The sequence below is a fragment of the Manis pentadactyla genome, chromosome 3 (assembly GCF_030020395.1).
Source record: "Manis pentadactyla isolate mManPen7 chromosome 3, mManPen7.hap1, whole genome shotgun sequence".
In the NCBI taxonomy this organism is placed as follows: domain Eukaryota; kingdom Metazoa; phylum Chordata; class Mammalia; order Pholidota; family Manidae; genus Manis; species Manis pentadactyla.
The window spans coordinates 131,495,361-131,515,998 of NC_080021.1; the positions used below are offsets into that span (position 1 = coordinate 131,495,361).

Here is a 20,638-nt window from a genome sequence, read left to right on the forward strand (position 1 = left end):
CTGTTTATTCTTTTAGTAAAACTGTAAAGATGCAGGATAGGTTCATCATCCTGGAATGAATCACAGTACGGAGCAGCCCAGGGTGTGTTTGAGCCTAACAGAGTGTTTTCCTCATTCTCAGTAACACTGTGCATGTGTGTGTTAGAAAGAGGGAGAAAGAGAGAGAATGGGTTTAATATGTATTTCCTCCCAAGGAGGCTGCTAGCCATTCAGAATCTCCTCTCCACCCCAGGAGATGGCTGGCCCCCCACCGCTGTGAGCACGCCCTGTACAGGTTCCCCCTGAGGCCTGCCGCTGCCCACCCCTGCTCTTCAGGTTCCCAGCGCAGCCCCTGCTGCACCTGGCTCCACCCCCTGGGTTGTGGCTCAGGTCGGAGGTGTCCACTAGTGCCCTGTCATTCCTCGTTCTCACCCTTGTTGTGGGGCGATTTCAGAGAGAAGGATGTCATGACTTGTTCACTCTGTCAACACCCAAGCTACTTGCTATCTTGGTATTTCTCTTGCAGAGTAACTTAGAGTATTTGGCATTTTCATTGAACAACTGAGCTTCTGCAAGAACAGTTAAAAATACACAAGTAAACAGGAAACTTAAGAATGACTTAAAAGGTCCACGTGGCCCTTGGCTTCTGCCAGCCTCTCTGACCTACGTGGATGATCTGGGTCATTTGTTGGCTGGTTCTTTGACTCATTCAGCATGTTCACTTATTGGCCACTTCCCACCAGTGGGGAATAGTGCTGGGCTCTGAGGCTGTAGCAGTAGCCAAGATCCTTCCCTGCACTCAAGTTACTTAAAGCCAGAGTGAAAGAAAGACCAGGAGTCTAGCACCAGGTCTTGATTGGTGCAACCTCATTATTCTTCACAGCAACCAGTTTTTGAGGGGAAATTGTGAAGATGCCGAAAAGTGCAGCACCACTCATAATTAACAAATGTTGCTCTTTTATCATTTTTACCTTTAGTTCTCCTGAAAGAAGAACAAACCAAAGTAGAAGCTAATTTTTGTGGAGAATAATTTGCCTGAGGCCAGAGAGCTGGCGAGAAACAGGGCTGGATTAAGCTCAGGTCCCTTTGGGTGCAAAGGCTGTCTGTCTGGTATTTGCTCCACTGCATTGAGTAGGCCACCTTAGCTGTGTGGCTCATCTGTAATGTTTGCCTGTCACAGTAAACCAGAGTTCATGCCATGGACTGAGTTTTAGTATATGTAAGTAACACCTGTGTTTTTGAGGATGCCGGGGAACATTTGTCAGAGAGATGTGGTTATCAGGAGCTAAGACTAATTGAGATAGAAATTTCCCAAATATTAGTATCTGTTCACCCTTGGATTGATTTTTTTCCTTTACTTTCCTATCTCATTTGCTTGTGACCATCAACACCCCTCATGAATATTCTAGAAGCTACTCAAAATGGATAAAGAATAAATCTAAGACTTAATTTAGCATTCTAGCATAAAATAAAGTACAGCTGATTCTCATTATTCGCAGGTTCTGCATTTGTGAATTCACCTACTAACATTTATCTGGGACCACAGAATCAGAATTATGGTGCTTTTGTGGTCCCGTGTGGACACGTACAGAGCGAGAAGCCTCTGAGCTCCTGGATAGGCATCTTCCCACCAATGTTGAACAGGGCAACACCCTGCAAGGGCCTGGTCCTGCCCGCTGAGTGCCACATTTGTCAAACTTTTCTTTCAAGCTTTTTGTGGTTGATTTTGCTGTTAAAGTGTCCATGAGCGTAGGATGGACTGAGCTCTAGTGTGTGCCTTATGAAGAAAACAAGCAGCCAGAGATGAACCTTGTGAGAAAATACATGTTAGATAAGCTTCATTTGGGCATGAGTCACAGTACTGATGGCCATGAGTTTCTTGTGAATTGATCAATAATATATATTAAATAAGGTGTCTTGAAACAGACACACATAAACCAAGGTTATGCCTTGATTGGTTGACAAAAATGTTATGACCACAGACTCTTAGAAACCTTAGCCTGCATTTCTCTTAGGAGCAATGTTCCAGTATTTGCTAATTCAGTGTTCAGGGCAGCTTTATAGAACATAATGACTACAAATAACAAGCATTGGCTTTCTTGTACAAACCAGGGAAATAATATTTAAACCAACTTAAATTTGACTGTTTTTATAAGAGCTGTGATTTTGAAACTAATGAACTCTATTATAATACAGTGAAACCTCTTAGGCTTGCATGTTGTACTAGTTCTTTGAATTGGCAGATTTTTCTTGAGTTCCAACTATGTGCCTGGCACTGTTCTGGTACTAGGATGGTACTAGTGAACAGGTTCCAAGTTCAGACCACAGTCGTCAGGATTCAAAGCAGTGCCATCAAGTTGATAGTTCCATTTTTAGGTTGGTAGCAAGCCCCATGAGTTCTCATAAAAAGACTCTTCTAATTCTCTCACAAGTGTTTTTCATGAGAAAGAATAATTTTTTTTTTTTTTTTTTTTTTTTTTTATTGAAGGGTAGGTGACACACAGTATTACATTACATGAGTTTCAAGTGTACAACAAAGAATAATTTTTTGTAGCAAATATTTCTAAGTTAATGTTTTTCTTATTACCAGAAACTGACTTCATGGCAAGTTTACCATCTGCACAAGCTGGAGACTGGTGATAATGTAGCATAATGCATACCCACCAGGAGGTCCTGGGGCTCAGAATAGGCTGACCCCATGTTATCACAGGCCATGTTCAGCACAGGCTGACTGAGAGACTCTCAGCCAATAGTCTCCTCCTACAGCAGGGCAACAGCCAGCATTTTCCTTCAGTGGGTCTTTAGTGCCTCAGACAGCTCAGGTGCACGGGGACAGGTGCTCTGGGAGCCTGCCAGTTATCCGTTCACCTCTAGGCAGAGCTTCTAGGACCCACCAGAAATGGGCCCCAAGCTTTGTTTTTATCAGGTATTTCCGCCAGCCCAGCTGCAGTTTATACACTAGGGGTAATTTTTGCCATAAGCAGTGCTGACTAATGAAAGATGCTGTGTGGCCAATGAGAGATGAAGCAGAGTCTCTGGTGGGGCCATATGGGAAATGTTGACCCCCAGCAATCTTGTGATGATGAACATATGTTCCTGGGAGGGTAAAATGTTGGGCATTTTGGTAGTTGGAGGTTTTTGTGAACAAAATGTTTTAGGTAACATCATAACAAAAGAGAAGTTTTTATGGCGGCTCTGCTTTCAAAGTCTCACAAGAGGATTCTTTGATCCTCTCCATTGCTCAGTGTCCTAGGAGGCTGTTTGCTTGTAGAACATTGTGGTCATCCACATTTTCTCCAGTAAGATCCGTAAAGCACAGGACATCTTTATTGATCGTGTTGACCTGCTATAGCTGGTGCACCTGTGTGCAGGACTTGGGGCCTCATGCAGTCAGAGCAGTGACTGATGGGGACATGCTTTAAACTCATCTTTAAAGCCCATGTTATATAGGTGAATTTTGTCCTCTGCTTTTATATTTTTTTGCAATAAAAAACTTACTGATGAATATTTTCAAGTGTACAGGCTCATACAGAGAATAGTACAATAATCATGTTTATACTCATGACTTAGTTGTGGTGATATTTTGGTGACAAATTTTAAAGTAAACTACAGACATCATAAAATTTCACCTCTAAGCACTTCAGTGTACTTTTCTTGAAATGCATGTATTATAATAATGCAATTATCCCACCACGCACAATTAGCATTAGGATAACATTTGTACTCATGGGAAGTCCTCCAGCCTGCTTGCAGGGCACAGCTACAGAGGCTGATGAAGAGGGATGTATGGACATACCTTCCTGGGGGGATGATGAGAAAATCTGCCTGAGGAGCTGCTTCCCACCCCCAGAGTGAGGGTGCGCTCTGAGTCGTCACCCTGCCTGTCACTGACCTGGATTGGCAATGGAATATATCCAGCTAAACTATCCTCCTAAAGTAAAGGAAAAATAAACACTTTCTTAGACAAACACATACTGAGAAAATTCACCACTAGCTGCCTGGCCCTATAAAATGGCAGCAAGAAAATGATGTAGTCCTGAGACTTGGATCTCTTTGAAGAAAGGACGAATATCAGAGAAGGAAAAGTAAACATAAGATAAAATATTTTTCTTATTTTTCTTATTCTTAACTGATTTAAAAGGTAGCTGTTTAAAGCAGTAGAAGTAACTATTGAGGGACTCTAGCACTTGGATAAGTAAAATGAATGGCAGAATTGTCACGGATGGGAGGGAAGGATTCAGACTCCTGTTAGGAGATACCTGTACTATATGTGAAGCAATATAGTGTTATTTGAAAATGGAATTTAGATTTAAAATGTATACTGGAAAATACTCGGCAAACACTAAAATATTTTTAAAAAATATGCTGGGAGGATATAAAATGGAATCATATATAATACTTGATTGAAATCAAAGAAGGCAAAAAAAGAGAAAAACAAAGAAAGAGCAAAAGCAATGAATAAAAAGCAGTTACAAACCTGGTAAGTAGTACTCCAACTAAATCAATAGTCACTTTAAATGCAAATGGTCTAAGTATACCACCTAAAGCACAGAGTTTGTCAGAATGGATCAAAAAACAAGATCCTATTATATGTTGTCTACAAGAAGCCCACTTTAAATGTAAATATACATATGTAGTAAAAGTAAAGGAACAAGAAATATATTCCATGCTAACAGTAATCAAAAGAAAGATGGAGTCACTATATGAATTTTAAATAAAGCAGACTTAAGAAAATAGAAGATTAGCAGGAATGAGGAAGGGTGTTAAGCTATGATAAAGGGAACAGTTATCCAAGGAGACATAACAATCTTAAACATGTATGCACATAACAAAAGAGCATTGAAACGCACAAGACAAACCTACAATGAAAAGGAGACAAATCCAACATTATAACTGGAGATTTCTGTGATGTCTGTCAGTAACTGATAGGTTAGGTAGATCAAAAATCAGTAAAGATATAGGCAGCCTGAGCAGCACTATCAGTTCCCTCCATCCACTTGACACTTAGAAAATATTCAGTCAACAGCAGAAAAATACACATGCTTCTCAAGTTCACATAGAAGATTCATCAAGACAGAGCACATTCTTGGAAAACATATGTAAACAAATGTAAATGAATAAAAAATAATGTAAATTACGTTCTCAGGAAACAATGGAATTAAACTAGAAATGGGTAACCTAAAGATAGCTGTTAAATCCCCAAATATTTGGAAATTCATAAACAGACTTTTAAATACCTTTTAGGTCAAAGAAGAAGTCTGAAGAGAAATTTTGAAACATTTTGAACATAATAAGAATTAAAATACAACTTACCAAAATTTGTAGGATGCTGCATAAGTAGTGCTTAGAAGGAAATTTATAGCCTTAAGTACTAATATTAGGAAAAAGGAATATATAAAATCAATAACCTATGCTTCCACCTTAGAAAACTACAGAAGAAAGCATAAGTTAAGCTTAAAGCAAGAAGATAAGAAATTATTAAAATTAAAACAGAAATCATTGAAATTGAAAGCAGGAAAGCAATAGACAAAATCAACAAAACCCAAAGGTGGTGTTTTGAAATGATCAATAAAATCAATAGACCTTTAGCCAAGGCAAACAAGAAAAAAAAGAAGACACAAATTACCACTATCAGAAATAAAAGAGAGGTCACCCCTACTGATCCAATGGACATGAGAAGGACAGTAAGGAGCACTCTGGATGGTTCTCTACTCACAAATGTGACAACTTTGGTGAAATAGATTAATCCTTGAAAGACATGATCTATGGAAACATACAGAAGGAAAAATAGCCTGAGTAGCCCTCTTTTCAATTTAAGTCAATAATATATAACCTCTCCTCCAACAAAGAACCACACACAGATGGTTTCATTAGTGAATTTTATTAGACGTTTAAGGATGAAATTATGCCAATTTTCAACAATATTCTCTTCTAGAAAATAGAGGGTTGAAGGCATCAGTATGAAGTGACATTTAAATTGATATAGACACAGGTGGATATACATAGAAATACTTTAGATATGTGTACATATACAGGTTAAGTATATACATATACATTTCCTTGCTCTGTCACCTGGGAAGGTGACATGCTGGTAGCAATGAGCACACCTACTTCCCAGATCTTGGTTTCTAATGCCACTCCCAATTATAAGGAGTACAGAAATGGGCCAGTCTAGTCCTGGAGCAAGAAATACACAAGAAAAGCCTGGAGTATCTTTAGTGTCAGAAGTAAGGAAGTGCTCAGAAAACAAAACAAAATACCCACAATGATGGAAGTTTGTCAAAGGGACAAGGAGCCAGCTGGAAAGGCTGCCAGCAGCCAAGCTGGCACAACTTGAGCAGCAGGGGAAAGTAGTTGGTTATAACCGGATGTATGAAATAAATATCTTGAATCCATACTTATATAAACAAACATATGGGGGCAAATAGACACATTTCTGCAGAAAAATTCCAGTTTACAGAGATACTCTGCTCTCAAGGATATCTCCTCTCCCCTGAAGTGCGGGCCGCGTAGTTTTTCCTTCCAGAGAGGATGGGATGGAAAGGGGCTGGCAGGTAGCACCGTCGAAGTGGAGGAAGGTGACGAGAATCACCTCTGCCAGGGGTCAGAGATTAACATCAATGTGATAAGTCGTGTTGACAGCTTGCACCCCCGACAGAGTGTGAGAAAAGCACTACACCTCTGTGTTTCCTCCCCAAACACATACGCCCAGTTTAACCATGACAGCAATATCAGACATCCCCAGTTGAGGACATTCACAAGCTATCTGACAGTACCTCCTCAAAGCCGTCAAGGTCATAAAAACAAGAAAGGTCTGAGAACCTGTCAGAGCCAACAGATGCCTAAGAAAGCATACAACTAAATATGATGTGGGATCTTTGGCGGGGTCCTGAAACAGGAAAAAAAAAAAGACATTAGGTAAAAATAATCCAAACAAAGTAATAAAGTATGAGCCTTAGTTGATAATAATGTCACTGTTGGTTCCCTAATTGTGAGAAATAGACCAGAGTCACATACAATGTTAACAATAGAGGAAACTGGATGTGAGGCATATGGAAACTCTACTATCTTTGCAGTTTTTCTAAAATTTAAATACATTCAAAAGGTAAAACTGCATTTGAAAAGGAAAAGAGAGAGAGAGATGGATAGAAACAGCCTCTGCCCTCACTGGTGAGGTCACCATCCATCACATAATCACATACATCTCAGTGAAGGTAAATTAAAATTAAGTCAGAACTGTGGTTGGTATTGCAAAGGAAACACAAAGGATGCCCCGAGCGGGACCGAGGTGAGAGTGCCTGAAAATTGCCAGGGAAGCTCTTTACAATTCAGGCTGTCCATCCCTACACTGTCCCTGCTGGGCCCGAGCTGGGCTGGACTCCCATTTCCAGGGCTGAGTCGGCGGCAGGGCCTGAGGAAGTCGGGGCCTAGGTGGGTGGAAGTGGAATCTGAAGGGGCTCTGGTGGCTACCCTGAGAGGCAAGGAGGGGAGCAGACAGCAGGGACCTGGATTCCAACAGTCCTGGGGTGAAAGTGGGGCCCTGGAGCAGATCCTTTCTCCCATGAGCCACTTCTGCTTGCTTGTTGTCCAGAGGCAGAGAGGTTCACTTCCAGTCCCACATGGTACCCAACAAAATGACATGGTAGGTGCTCAACCTGCATACTGAGTGAGTAGGTAATTGTATTTTAAAGTTCAATTCACTTACAGTGGGCTGCTGCTTTGTAACAGATTTGGTGAGAATTAACATTTATGTTGCTGTCAAGGCACAATATCTGTGACATGTCTGAATAATGTTGAGGGAGAAATATGAGGTAGACATAGAACACATGTTCTTGACCATCTCCGGTGGTGGAATTGAAAGTCCAGGTGTTGGCTGCGATCAGTCCATCTTTACTTGAGTTTTCAGGATCTTCAACTTCTGAAGTCACAGCAAAGAAACTTGGTTGAAGATTTGGATAATGTTGCAACGATTGAAAGGTCCCCTCTATTTCTAAATACAACTGACCCTTGAATAACATGGGGATTGGGGCAATGACACCTACCACAGTCAAAAATCCACATAGAACTTTCAACTCCTCAAAACCTTAATTACTAATAGCTCACTGTTGACCAAAAGCCTTACTGATAAACAATTAACACCCATTTTCTGCATTACATTTGTTATATACAACCTTCTTACAATAAAGTAAGCTGGAGAAGAGAAAATGTTGCAAATTGTCATAAACCTCCAAAAAGTTCTCCAATATATTTATTGAAAAAAATCTACACATACGTGGACCCACACAGTTCAAACCCATGGTGTTCAAGGGTCAACTATATTAGTAAACAAATCATGTTCTCCAGCCTTAGATTTACTTTTTGTTTCTGAAATGTGTGTCTCTATATTCTAAGAAATTCTGTGCTCGCCAGAAATCTCAATGTCTGGCTCGGCCTCTGGAGGCCGGGTCTGCAGCCATGTGACAGGCCCGGCAGGCCCCAGGGAGGCTGGGGACGTGGCCCAGGAAGCCAGGTAGGCATGGGCTGACTCTGGCTGGGTGCTGTGGGTTCATTTCTCCACATTGCAGTCACAGTTCTGTGCTCATGTGTTTTCTTTCTGAGCCAGCAGTGTCCCCAGCCCTGTGAAAACCCCTTGAGGGTGGCTGCCTGCTGGTGCTCTTTGGGACAGTCCCACTGCTTGTCCCTTGGCTTGGTCATTTCTGTCCCTGACTGGTCTAGAAAGATGCATTCCTCCTCCAGGCTGGACTCTTTTTCCTTTTTTATGAAAATTAATCAAACCCACAGTGAAGTTTTCCTTTTACCAAAGTCCTGACACCTAATTTTGTCAGCTTCAAGCTGCAAAGGAAACTCCCAGGCAGATTTTGTCAGGGCTGCTTTTCATTTGAGGTGGCCACATGGCTGTGAACATGAGCCAAGATAGCTTTCTGCATCTCCCTGATGTTCCCTATGTGGTGGGGCCATGCAGAAACTGGCCCCATGTGTTGCTTCCCTAGGGTACCATTTACTTCTGCCATGGACACCTCAATCCATACTAGATGGGGAGGCTCTCTGGCCCAGTGATGTGAAATCAGCCACCTTAACGTACTAAGTGCTGTTGGCAACGTTCTCCTCAGGAAGTGGGTGGGGCTTCACCCTGTAGTTGAGCAGGAGCACCTGCAGGAGTCATGGTTCAATGGGTCTTGAGAAAAGCAGATGCCTTCAGCCACAAGTCTGGTCTTCAGATAACCAAAGCAGATAGGGTTAAAAAAAAAAGTGCGAAGACACAGACAACATCTTCTGGTTTCATGCCAAATTTAAAAGCACTGCAGTGAACACAGATTTAGGGAACAAGAGCGATACATTGAAGAACACTGTCTTATACCAAGGCAACAGTGCGTACCTCTCTCCATGCAGGTAGGATGGCTCTTACAGAAGGTGGGGGATAGTGAGGAAAATCACAGGGAACTTCATTATTCGCGGATTCCATATTTATGAATTCATCTCCCTAAAACCTATTTACAAACCCTCCCCCCCAAATCAGTATGCAGAGTGTGTGGACATTTGCAGACGTACGCAGAGCAGACAAAATGGGAGTCACCCAACACGTATGTTCCCAGTTGAGGCTGATCTGCCTTCCTGTCTCAGAGCATGTGACAAACATATCCTGGTGGTCTTTTCAGTGCCATGATTTTTGCATTTTGTGTGTGTGCTTTTCACTGGTGATTTCATTATTTAAAATGGCCCCAAGCATGGTGCTGGCTCACGTGCTCAGTGCAAGAAGCCCAGGATGTGCCTTATGGAGAAAATGCCTGCTAGAGAAGCTTTGTTCAGGCTGTCAGACTAGAGTACAGTGGTAGTAAGTCAACAACATATGTGAAATAAGTTTCTTTAAACGGGAGCACACATAAAACAAGGTTACATGTCACTTGACAAAAATGTTGTAGACCAGGGGCCGGCAGGAAGCTAACCCTGTCTTTTGTCCAAGAGCAATGGTTCAGTATTGGAGAGTTAGTGTTCATGGTGAATTTATAGACTGTAACTACCACGAATAACGGCAATCAACTGTACCTTGGTTCATGCATAAGATGAAAAGATAATAGAGCCAAGAGTAGTCCTGATGAACTGGGGAAGGAAAAAGAAGGCCCTGTGCAGGTTGATGGGTCACAGTGCTGTCAGGGACAATAAATACATCTGAATGTTGGGATCTACTCTTTGCCCTTAGGGGCTTCAGGGCCGGGGCCTCTGAGCATCTCCTGCAGGTAGAGTGGGGCTGAGGGATGGAGGTGCTCACCGGGCAGCGGCCGACGCCTGCCCTCCTGGAGCATAGCCTGGGCAAGGGAGCACCCCTGCTGTACTGGTGGGGTGTGGAGAAGTGGGGTCTGGCCTGTGTGGACCAAAGGCCTCTTTTGTTTCTCAGTTTTGAGCTTCTCCATAAAGCAGTTTCACACGTGGAGAAAAATAACTGGGGAAGTTGAAAGACAAAAAAGAGATGGCAAGTTCTAGGCACTGCTGTTATAAGTTATCCCCATGGGTGTTAAACAGAGTTTGAGCAACAGGCTTCCCCTGGGGCTGCAGAAAAGCAGATTTAAGTCTTGCCTGTAAGCAGGTGCCATGGGCTGGACGAGTGACTGGGCAGTGGTGGAGGCCCCTACAATGATGTAGGGGCTGCTGGGATGACAGCTGACCCAGAGCAGGGCCAAGTGTAAAGGCAGAACTAGAGGCTTGCCAGTGAGCAGGAGCTGGTGTCTGAAAATGGCTGAGAACAGGAAGGGGTGGAGCTCCTGTGGATGGTGGAGGAGACAGAGGGGACTGTTTTTGTCCACACGACCTGTGTTGTGGACAGGTTGGCAACCAAGAGAAAGTAGAGGTGGGCACCAATGGGGGCATACGCAGGGCATCAAAGGTGTTTACCCCCAAAATTAAATGGCCCAAGAATGTGCTGTAAGCTGTACTGGCAGTGAAGCTTCTCTCAGGTTAAATCCACCACCAGTGGCCAAAGGTGTCGACCTTCAGGTCCAGGCCCAGTGCTCCCTCCAGCCCAGGAAAAAACACCCTCGAAAAGAGCTGCCCAGCCAGGGTGCTGCTCACCCCACTGCAGCCAGGTGTCCCCACCCCGGGGAAGCTGAAGGGTCACAGGGGATATCCCAGCATGTGCCTGGGGTGTGTGCCCAGCAGGCCGCCCCCTTCCAGCCTGTCCTGTCCCATCATGGGCTCCACCCTGAGGGTCAGCCCCGATGTAAATATTAGTGACAAACTGGTGAATTTTCAAAACGGTAATTGTGTTAAGACTTATACAGTTTTAAAGCATTAGTGAATATTTGCAGTATTTTTCTTGAGGACTTACAGGTTTCTGTTGAGGGTTTCTGTGGCTGGCAGTTATGTAATGGGGACCCAGAGGTAGGGACAGTGACACAGCGAAGGTGCATCTGAGGCATGTCTGCAGGATGGTCCCCTCTGGCAGAGGGTGGGCAACTGCCGGCGGGGAGCGGCCTGGTAGGAGCCAGGCTGACTGGCAGGATGGACAGGGCGGAGGGCACTGTGGGAGCCAGAGGGCCAGGGTCCAGGCCAGTGGGCCTCCAGGCATGCATGGGGCTGAGATGTAAGCGCAGACAGGTAGCAGGTGCGGAGAGGAGGGAGCAGAGGAGCAACGCCAAAGCCATTTGGAAAACCAGCCTTAGAGAAATCAAGGGCTCCGGGAGGGCTGCAGGCTGCTGACTGGGGCAGAGGCTGCCCCCGGAGGCAGGCAGCATGGAGATCTTGGCACATCAGGGTGCAGCATCGGCCCTCTGGGCTTGGAGGCCCTGCTGGGATTGTTCCCTGCTGCACTGCAGACCCCTGCGCTGTGAGGTAGTCGGGGCGCTGTGTGGGCACAGGGGAGCTTGAGAGGCACAGGCTACAGGGCGCTGGGGGTGCTGAGGAAGGAGAGCTCACAGCCTGCGCAGGGCAGGGGCAGGCCAAAGCGCCGCCCATGCAGAAGGGCAGGATTAGCCCAGGAAACAGGCAAATATTGCTTCCGAAGGACATATCAGTTCTGTCTTTCCAGACTTACCTTTTTGTTAATAGCGTTCCTAGACTTAAGTGCAAATGTGGATTGTACTCAAAAGTCTTGTGGAGAGAATTATTAGAAACTTGGACAAAGAAAAATGAGTCATTGATCATCAAATGTTAAAGCAACATGCAAAAGTTATTTGTACATCAAAATGTACTAAAGCTCAGATCTTATTTAGGGGCTCACTCAGGACAATGGATTTGGCAATATTGCCTAGAGAAAATTGTTACCTCTGCAGACTGGTATTCTTATGCTGTACATACAGCTACTTGTAGGTTGATTCACATTGAGAAGAGGCTGTTTCACATAATCGTGTGTGTGTCTGTGTGTTTTACATGTGTTTCTGTCTGTCTATGTGTGTGATGAAGTGTATACACTTTTCTCCCTAGATGCATACATGGAGTCATCTCAATTTCTCCATTGATGACAAGCTTCTTTCAGTTAAAATACACCTTGTGGGTGCTTTTTGGACTGGCAGTATATAGTGCTCATCCACAACCACACTGAAAGAAAACACCACCTCCTCCCCCCCAAACACACACACACACACACACACACACACACACACACGGTTAAAACTGTATCTACTGCCTTCACTCTTCCCTTCATAGCGTCTGTTAAGGGCAAGAAGTCCCTTTTCAGGACAGGTGTCCTCAAGCATGGAACTGGCGCTATTCGGTATCGGCCAAGCGGTGGTCCAAGGCAGTGCCAGGAAGTGGTCTGGAGTTGGGTAGGGGAGTCCAAGGAGACGTGTGCCACCTGAGATGGACTGTGGGAAAGGCCCTGTTGTGCGTCTCGGTGGTGGTGGGTGGTCCTAGCGCTGGCTGAGGAGGGAAGGCCGAGGGTACTGCTCACACGGTTTTACATGGTGTGTAGACATGGCCAGCATCAGCTCTTGGTGCCTAACTACAATGATGACTAGACGGTAGACCCTGGGTGTTCTCATGGGACAGTGCCAGTGACTTCCTCACTACACATAACTGAGCACAGCCAGGGTTCTTCACAGTTATCTCGAGGGGTGGGCGTTAGCCCCTGGGTGCCCCCCACTGCTGGGTACCTGCCCACCACAGGGGCAGCTCCTAAGCCCTGTTTTGCAATGGGACTTCCCATTTTAGTGTATCTCTCAGAATTCCGCCCCCACCAAACAAGAAGGGCAAACACATGTATTCCTGTGTGTCTCTGTGTGTGTGACATGTGTTGGTCACATTTGTGTGATGCTCTTTGGGGTTCAGTGTTGAAAGGGGTGTTTGGGATATAATAATGATGGGGGGAATGACTCTTAGGGCTCTGCACCCATGTCCCGGGGTGGGGAGAGCTGCTGCCCTAGTGGGGGTGTTCATCCCTGTGCTGGGGCCCTGCTGGTTAAGGACTGCTTGTGGGACCTGACTGTGTCCCTCTCTCTGCTTTGCCCAGGAGACCCCTGCGTGCCCTCGGTGACCCGCAGGCGCTGACATGGCTGGAAGCATGGGCGACAGCGCCAACCACCTGCCCTTCTTCTTCGGCAACATCACCCGGGAGGAGGCAGAGGACTACCTGGTGCAGGGGGGCATGAGCGACGGGCTCTACCTGCTGCGCCAGAGCCGCAACTACCTGGGCGGCTTTGCACTGTCAGTGGCACACGACCGCAAGGCACACCACTACACCATTGAGCGCGAGCTCAATGGCACCTATGCCATCGCGGGGGGCCGTGCGCACAGCAGCCCCGCTGAGCTCTGCCAGTACCACTCCCAGGAGTCAGATGGCCTCGTCTGCCTCCTCAAGAGGCCCTGCAACCGGCCGCCTGGCGTGCAGCCCAAGACTGGGCCATTTGAGGACCTGAAGGAGAACCTCATCCGGGAGTATGTGAAGCAGACCTGGAACCTGCAGGTGAGAGCATGCCCCATGGGCGCCGGGGGCCCAGCAGAGCCGTGCGATGGTGCTCAGATGTACAGCCACCCCGAGTCACCGCCTTGAGCCACACGTTGCCTCACTCCAATAAGGCAGCCTTCCCTCTTTGCACAGTCGGAAGGAAACCATTGTCACCCAGTTCATGGCGGGCCTTCTGAAGGAAGCACCCCAGATAGCTTCTGGTTTTTACGTACCTGAGGGGTCACAGACTGGCACTTAATTGTGTAGCTCCATAGCGCCTCCTGCAGAACATTCCCATGTTAGTACACACATGCAGCCTGGGCCTGTGTTGGCTGCCTGATAGTCCCTCCCACACACCAGAGTTTATGTAAATGGTACCATTGACAGGCATGTAGAATCTTGCTGGGAGCACCCGCTCTACGCCTCTCTCCAAGGTGTTCTGCAGTATGTGCAGGATAACTCTGAAGGGGTTGGGTTTGCCACAGCAAAGGCCATGTATGTTTTATTTGCATAGACTGACAGGTCATCAGCCACAGGGGTCTCAGAGGTTGTGACAACTCACAGTCCTGCCACACTACCGGCAATGGTCAGGAGCCAGCAGAATGGGGACCGTCTCCTGGTCGTATTCACGTGTTTGGCCATTTCTCTGGCGTTTCCTGGAGGCGTGTGCCACGCATCCCCTGTGTTTCCTGCCATGTTCAGATATGTGAGAGTGCAGGCCTTGTGAGCGTCACAGTGCCTCCTTCCCCACCTTTATCATGTCCTGCCCTGCACGCAGCCTTGCAGACGGACAGCAATCCTGTGTATCACTATTTCTCACTAGCATTCAATTAGATCTGTCCGAGGCCACCCCCTTACCCTTTTTAAAGTCAGATCAATCAGATTTCTTCAGTTGTAATTCATATACAGTGAAATTCATCCTGTGAGGTGTGTGGGTCTGTGATCTGGGCAAATGCACAGTATCACATGGCCCCCAGCACCATCAAGTCACGTAATACTTCCATCACCCAACACCCTCATGCCTGCCCTTCCCAGCCCCTGGCCACCTGATGTTATATGTAAAAGGACTCACACACAGGTACCTTTCCAGGCTGACCTCGTCCACTCAGCGTAATGCACTTGGGGTTCAGCAGTGTTGCATCCGTGTCCTTTCTCCACTGTGGCAAGTGGTGCTTCACACCCTATACTTGACCTTCACTCCCTCTGTTCCAGAAGCTTCCCTGGTCTGTAACCTGTCTCTGCCTTTGTTTCTCATGGCAAGTTTTCCATGGTTACCTTTCCTGCTGCCATCTCCTAGTTTGGGTTGGTTATATTTTTATTTGTACTTCTTTTGGTTCTTTTTACACCTTCAAAATAACCAGACCCTGGGTCTTCATTTCCTTCCCTGGAGAAAAACAATGAGGAATGAACTCATCCAGCTGCCGACCCACCCATTTTTGCTCTTCAGGTTGTCATCCTGAGGTGGCAGGATGCACCGCGTCCGCTCTCTGGAGTTCTGTCTGCAGCTCCGGGCAGCAGGCTGTGTGAGGGCCCAGGGCAGGACATGCAGACGCTACAGGAAAGCCAGTGTCTCTTTGCACAATCTTCAGGTTTCCTGGCTGTCATGAATGATGAGGTTCTCACACTGAATGGTCCGTTCCTATAGACAGTGCTGATCCCAAGAGAGCAGGCGACCTGCTCTCTAGGCCACAGGGTCGCACAGATGCTTTCTAAAGCCCTGTCCAGCTTTCAAAGGCCAGTCTCTGTATTCTGAAGTCTATTCTATTATATCTATACTTGAAGGCACTTAAATATACATAAAGATCTGCTTTTATTTATTGAACAAACTAACTTATTTAATTTTAGCATATCAGGAGTTGAGGGAGATTAGAAATGATTTCTGCGTCTTTTTCTCATTTTTACTTAGTCGCTCTGTTTCCCTCTCCCCCTGGCAGGGCCAAGCTCTGGAGCAGGCCATCATCAGCCAGAAACCTCAGCTGGAGAAACTGATCGCCACCACAGCCCATGAAAAAATGCCCTGGTTCCACGGAAAAATCTCCCGGGACGAATCTGAGCAGATTGTACTGATAGGATCAAAGACAAATGGAAAATTTTTGTGAGTATTGTGTCTTGTCCCTGCTTAGACACTTCGGGACAGCTCAGTTCCCCATTGCTGGTCTCCATGTGACCTGGGGAAGGGGTCACATGCTGTCACCTGATACCCTGTACATTGGCCTGCCATAAGGATGTTCCAAATCAAAGCTATCACTTGTAATTTACCATTTGTGGTGCCCAGTCTGACCCAAAAATGAGCAGTCTTCTTGGATGCCCAGGGGCACAGTGTTTAAGGAAAATGTTATTCAGCCACATACTTGGCTTTTAGTGGCAAATAGAAGCTTTGTGACACATCTGTGGCCATCCTTCTAAAATGAAAACATGCACACTGGTCACTCACATGTCTCACAAGATTGCAGACTTCACTTCTATTTTCATGTGGAACTGAGAGCCCTTAGGGTGGATGTTAAGGAAAATTCTCTGAGCAGCTCACAGAAGGGGTAGTACGGCTGCTGCATCAGGAGCAGGATTGCAGGCTCCAGCCTTATACACTCAGGCATGAGGCGTGTACCCCACCCCGTGGTCACTGTCATCCTCAGTGGCTGGTAGACCTGGGTACCGGAGGTCCTGGAGCCATAGGCTACCTGAGGGTAGAGTCGGTGCTCATGAGAAGGTAAGGAAAGTTCTGGGCGGGTGTGAGCCTCATTCTCCTGAAGTGCCCTAGGGGCATACTTGCCTGTTTGTCAGTGACCCTCTAGAGATGCTCGCTGGGTGCCTCGGGGGACAGCCACTATGGACACTTACAAACGGCTATGTACCCACAGTCAGGCATGTGGGCTCACACCCAGGTGACTTTGTACACATTTACTAGAAATAGAAGTGTTTTCTCTGAGTGTCCCATCTATTTAAAGAATTTTCCTCCAATTTTACCATAGAATCTCTTTATTTGAAGAATGAGATTGAACACAGTGATCTTTTTTGAAAAGTGACCCTGTAAACAAAAGCAGAGGAGTGGGGTTGGCACGCACTGGTGCCCAGCAGGATGGGTTTGTGGGTGCAGTAATGGTACCGGCAGGAATCCTGTTCGCCAGATATTATTTTCCTTAACGTGGTCCCTGTCAACTCATTTTCCCTGAGGTTCAGATCTTTTGCATCGTCTGAGGAATAATTTCCAACACAAATGTCCTGGGACTGCCCACATAGTATCTTGGCATGTGAAGTCAGCCCCACATTGCATAATCCAAACGGCGGTGAGGCCTCCCGCCTTCTCGCTGGGGGGCTGCTGTGGTTGGGGCAGGAGGCCCGCTCCCCTCTAGCAATGGGGTGCCTTCCCGGGGGCAGCCCTGTCTGCCAGTGAGGGGTGTGGGGTGGGGTCCTTGCCAGTGAATCTTCTCAGGCCTCACTCAGGCTTCCCTCAAGAATGTGTCTCCTGCCTACTTTCTAATCATTTAAATCAGCGTATCCATCCACGAGCCGACATTTACCACCATTAGTAGCTGCTTGGGGCACTGGATGCTGGCACCATCCTGGGCACTGGGGGCAGGGTGTGAGCCCCACAGCCGGGAGCCATCCGCAAGGGAACAGCACGGGGGTGCCCCAAGAGGGGAGCACCCCGAAGGCCAGGCTCGCGGACACTGGGAGGACTTGCTGTTCGTCCCTGCCTGGTGGGGAAGGTGAGGACAGATCTAGCAGGTGCTCGGCGGGCCAATGGCGGGTGTAGCTGAGGCAGTCAGGTGTGTGGGCATGGGCACGATGGAGGCTGCACACTCCCATGTTTGAACCAAAGTGCAGTGCTCACCTTTCTGCAGTGATTTCAGGGCCTTGGCCTCCTCGTGCCTGCAGGGGCTGCGTTAACACAGTGGAAGGGGAAGGGAGTGGCGTGGGCCTGCAGCATGGCCCCGCTCATGCACTGGCCACCACCCAAGGGGTCAGGGTGTCTTTTCTGTGCAGACATGCCCTTCTCACTGGGAGCAGTGGTGCATCTGCGGCCTGTCTTTGGTGGCACGCTCCGCAGGAGGAAGGCAGGATTCTGGGCTGGGGACGGCCCTGCTGTGCCCAAGGATGGACCTCACACCCACCCTCCCTTATCCCAATGGTGTGGTTCCGTGTCCAGCTTCCTCTTGCTACTTGATTTTCCCCACTCCAGGTGGCCGTTCCTGCTCCACGGTGCTTCTGGTTTCCTACGCTGGTGTTCCCAGCCTTTCCTGGTTGGTTTGGCTCTAGCCAGCTGCCCCGCCTGCTGCTCACAGCCCTCTGCTCCACTCAGCCCCACCACACCCAAGTGCTGGTCTCCCGCCTGACTCCGTCTTAGACTTGCCAAGGGGCCTGCCTTACCTGGGACCTCCCAGCAGGGCCTGGCAGAACCCGAGCCTATGAGGCTCTCAGCTTCAGAAACAGAACCTAGTTTTTGTGACTCTGAAGGCTAGGCTTCGTGAACTTGACTTAAAATACATTAATGTACGTGAACATGCCATGAATAATGTCAAGCACATTGTAGAATGGTTAATAAATACATATCTTCCCTGATGTATGATAGGCTTACATCCTGATAAACCCATCTTAAATTGCAAATACCATATGTCAAAAATGTCTTTAGTACACCTAACCTACTGAACCTAGCCTAGCCCATTTAAAATGTGATCAGAACACTTACCTTAGCCTACAGCTGGGCAAAATCATGTAATGTTAAGCCTATTTTATAATAAAGTGCTGACTCTCTTGGGTAATTTATTGAATACTAGACTGAAAGTGAGAAAGAGAATGGTTGTGTGGGTGCAGGGTGGACATCAACATAAGGGTTTTTGACCCTGGTAATTGTGGGGCCGACTAGGAGCTCCTGCTGGCTGCCCAGCCCAGCATCACTAAATAGAATCAGACCACATATCACTAGAAAGGACCAAAACTCAAAATTCGAAGTATGGTTTCTTCTAAGTGTATGTCACTTTTACACCAATGTAAAATTAAAAAACATAAGTCAAACCATCAGGAGCCATCTGTATAAGCTGGTTTTGAGTCATTAATGAACCAAGGGATGCCCACAGGTGGTGTTGGATGCTTGCAGTTCCCATTTAGGAAATTTCTTGTTTAGGGAATGACATGGAGAGTCAATTGTGGAAATACAAGAGTTCGTTCTGGAACCTCTGATTTACATTTCAGTTGGGAAATGTTTTCTCTTGGGAAAACACACGCTCTTGCCACTCACTGAAAACACTGATGGAAAGGCAACATATTTCAAAAAGGATGAGACCTTGTCAAGGTTGTAAACCCTCGCTAGTCTAGTCTAACATGCAGAAGCTATATCCCAGGAACTCCTAATCATCGAGATGGCTAGTGTCGGGGGGATGCCGGCCCCCCTCATGAATGGTGGTGTGAAATCCGTGTGCAGAGGCAGAGCACATGAGCCAGAAGGGACCCCATCACTAGTGGGTCTAAATCCTTTGGCTTTCAAAAAAGGACTGAGGCACGGGGGAGCTTGTCCGAGGCTGTCTGTCCCTAGGAGACCCAAATCCAGGGTCTCTGATGTGTCTGGGCTGAAAGCAGGTGCCAGCAAACACCTCATCCAGGGACACCACTACCACGGGCTCCCACCCCACTCCCCATGCAAGGCGTGGCACCAGGGCACGTCCACGTGAAGTGTCGGCATCCCCCCTCTTGTCTCCTGCCCACACAGCTAAGTCATGATTCTTCAGGAGAGACTTCAGGAAGGCAGCATCAGGGACTTTATATTGTACTCAGGGAGTAAAGAACATAGGCGCAAAGGTTCTTTATGGAAGGGATGGATGGTATGGGTCTAGAGACCCCCTCTCAAGGTCATCCGTGATGTTTCTAAATGGTTACCCATCATCTGCTGTCATGGCCTGAATGTCTGCATCTCCGCAGATTCACATATTGAAGCCTTAGCCTCTGAGTAACCATTAGGTTTACATGGGGTCATGAGGGTGGGGCCCCATGATGGGATTAGTGCCCACATGGAGGCAGGGCCATGTTGAGCACATAGCTAGATGGTGATTGTCTAGGGGCCAGGAGCAGGCCCTTACCAGGTACTGACTCTACTGTCATTTTGATCCTGTACTGCAGCCTCCAGAGATGTCTGCTGCTTAAGCCTCCCGTTCTCTGGTATTCTGGCTCAGATGCCTGTCCATGCCTGGGGTCTGCTAAGCCAGACGTGAGCAGTGGACAGGGCCCCTCAGTCCAGGCCCTGTGTGGGCAGGAATCCAAGCTCTGCCTCATCAGTGAGCCTAGGGGCCAAGGTTTTCGGGGTGCATCCCCTCAGCTCTCTGAGGCCTCACCTGGCAGCACGTTTACCTACTGAGAAATCACAGCTCAGGTATGACTGAAAAATCAATACCTCAGAAAAGGGGAACAAAGCTTAATTTCCAAAAATTATGTATCCCCTCCCACAAAGGAAGGATCTAGGGTTGGTGGGGTGCAAGGCACATACTACTTGGGGACCCTCCTTTTAAAAAGTACAAGATCAGGTAGAAAAACATATTTTTTTGAATAGGAAAAAAATGCAATAAATAACAATTTTTAAAGCTGATAAATACTACAAACATATAAAATTCAGGAAAAAAATATAATTTTTCTTTAACCACATGATGTATCTTGATAGTATAGTTTATTTTCTCCATTTTTTGACTGCACAGTGTTTTCCTCTTCATTGGACAGTGATGCAGTAATATTATTCTTCAATACAAAAACAAGAAAACTCAGTCTTTCCTCCAGGCTTACAGCTTGTTATATATAATAACA

The 20,638-nt window shown here is 46.7% G+C and overlaps 1 protein-coding gene across 4 annotated transcripts in view; it reads left to right on the plus strand.

The window, feature by feature from the left end:
* Nucleotides 1-20,638, plus strand: part of SYK (spleen associated tyrosine kinase) — an 85,621-nt gene that overhangs the window by 22,645 nt on the left and 42,338 nt on the right. For all 4 annotated transcript variants that reach the window (XM_057498456.1, XM_057498457.1, XM_057498458.1 and 1 more), the window contains exons 2-3: nt 13,418-13,870; nt 15,787-15,947. In XM_057498456.1, the coding sequence (XP_057354439.1) occupies nt 13,457-13,870; nt 15,787-15,947 (575 nt within the window). In that variant the 5' untranslated portion in view covers nt 13,418-13,456. The remainder of the gene's footprint in view (nt 1-13,417; nt 13,871-15,786; nt 15,948-20,638) is intronic.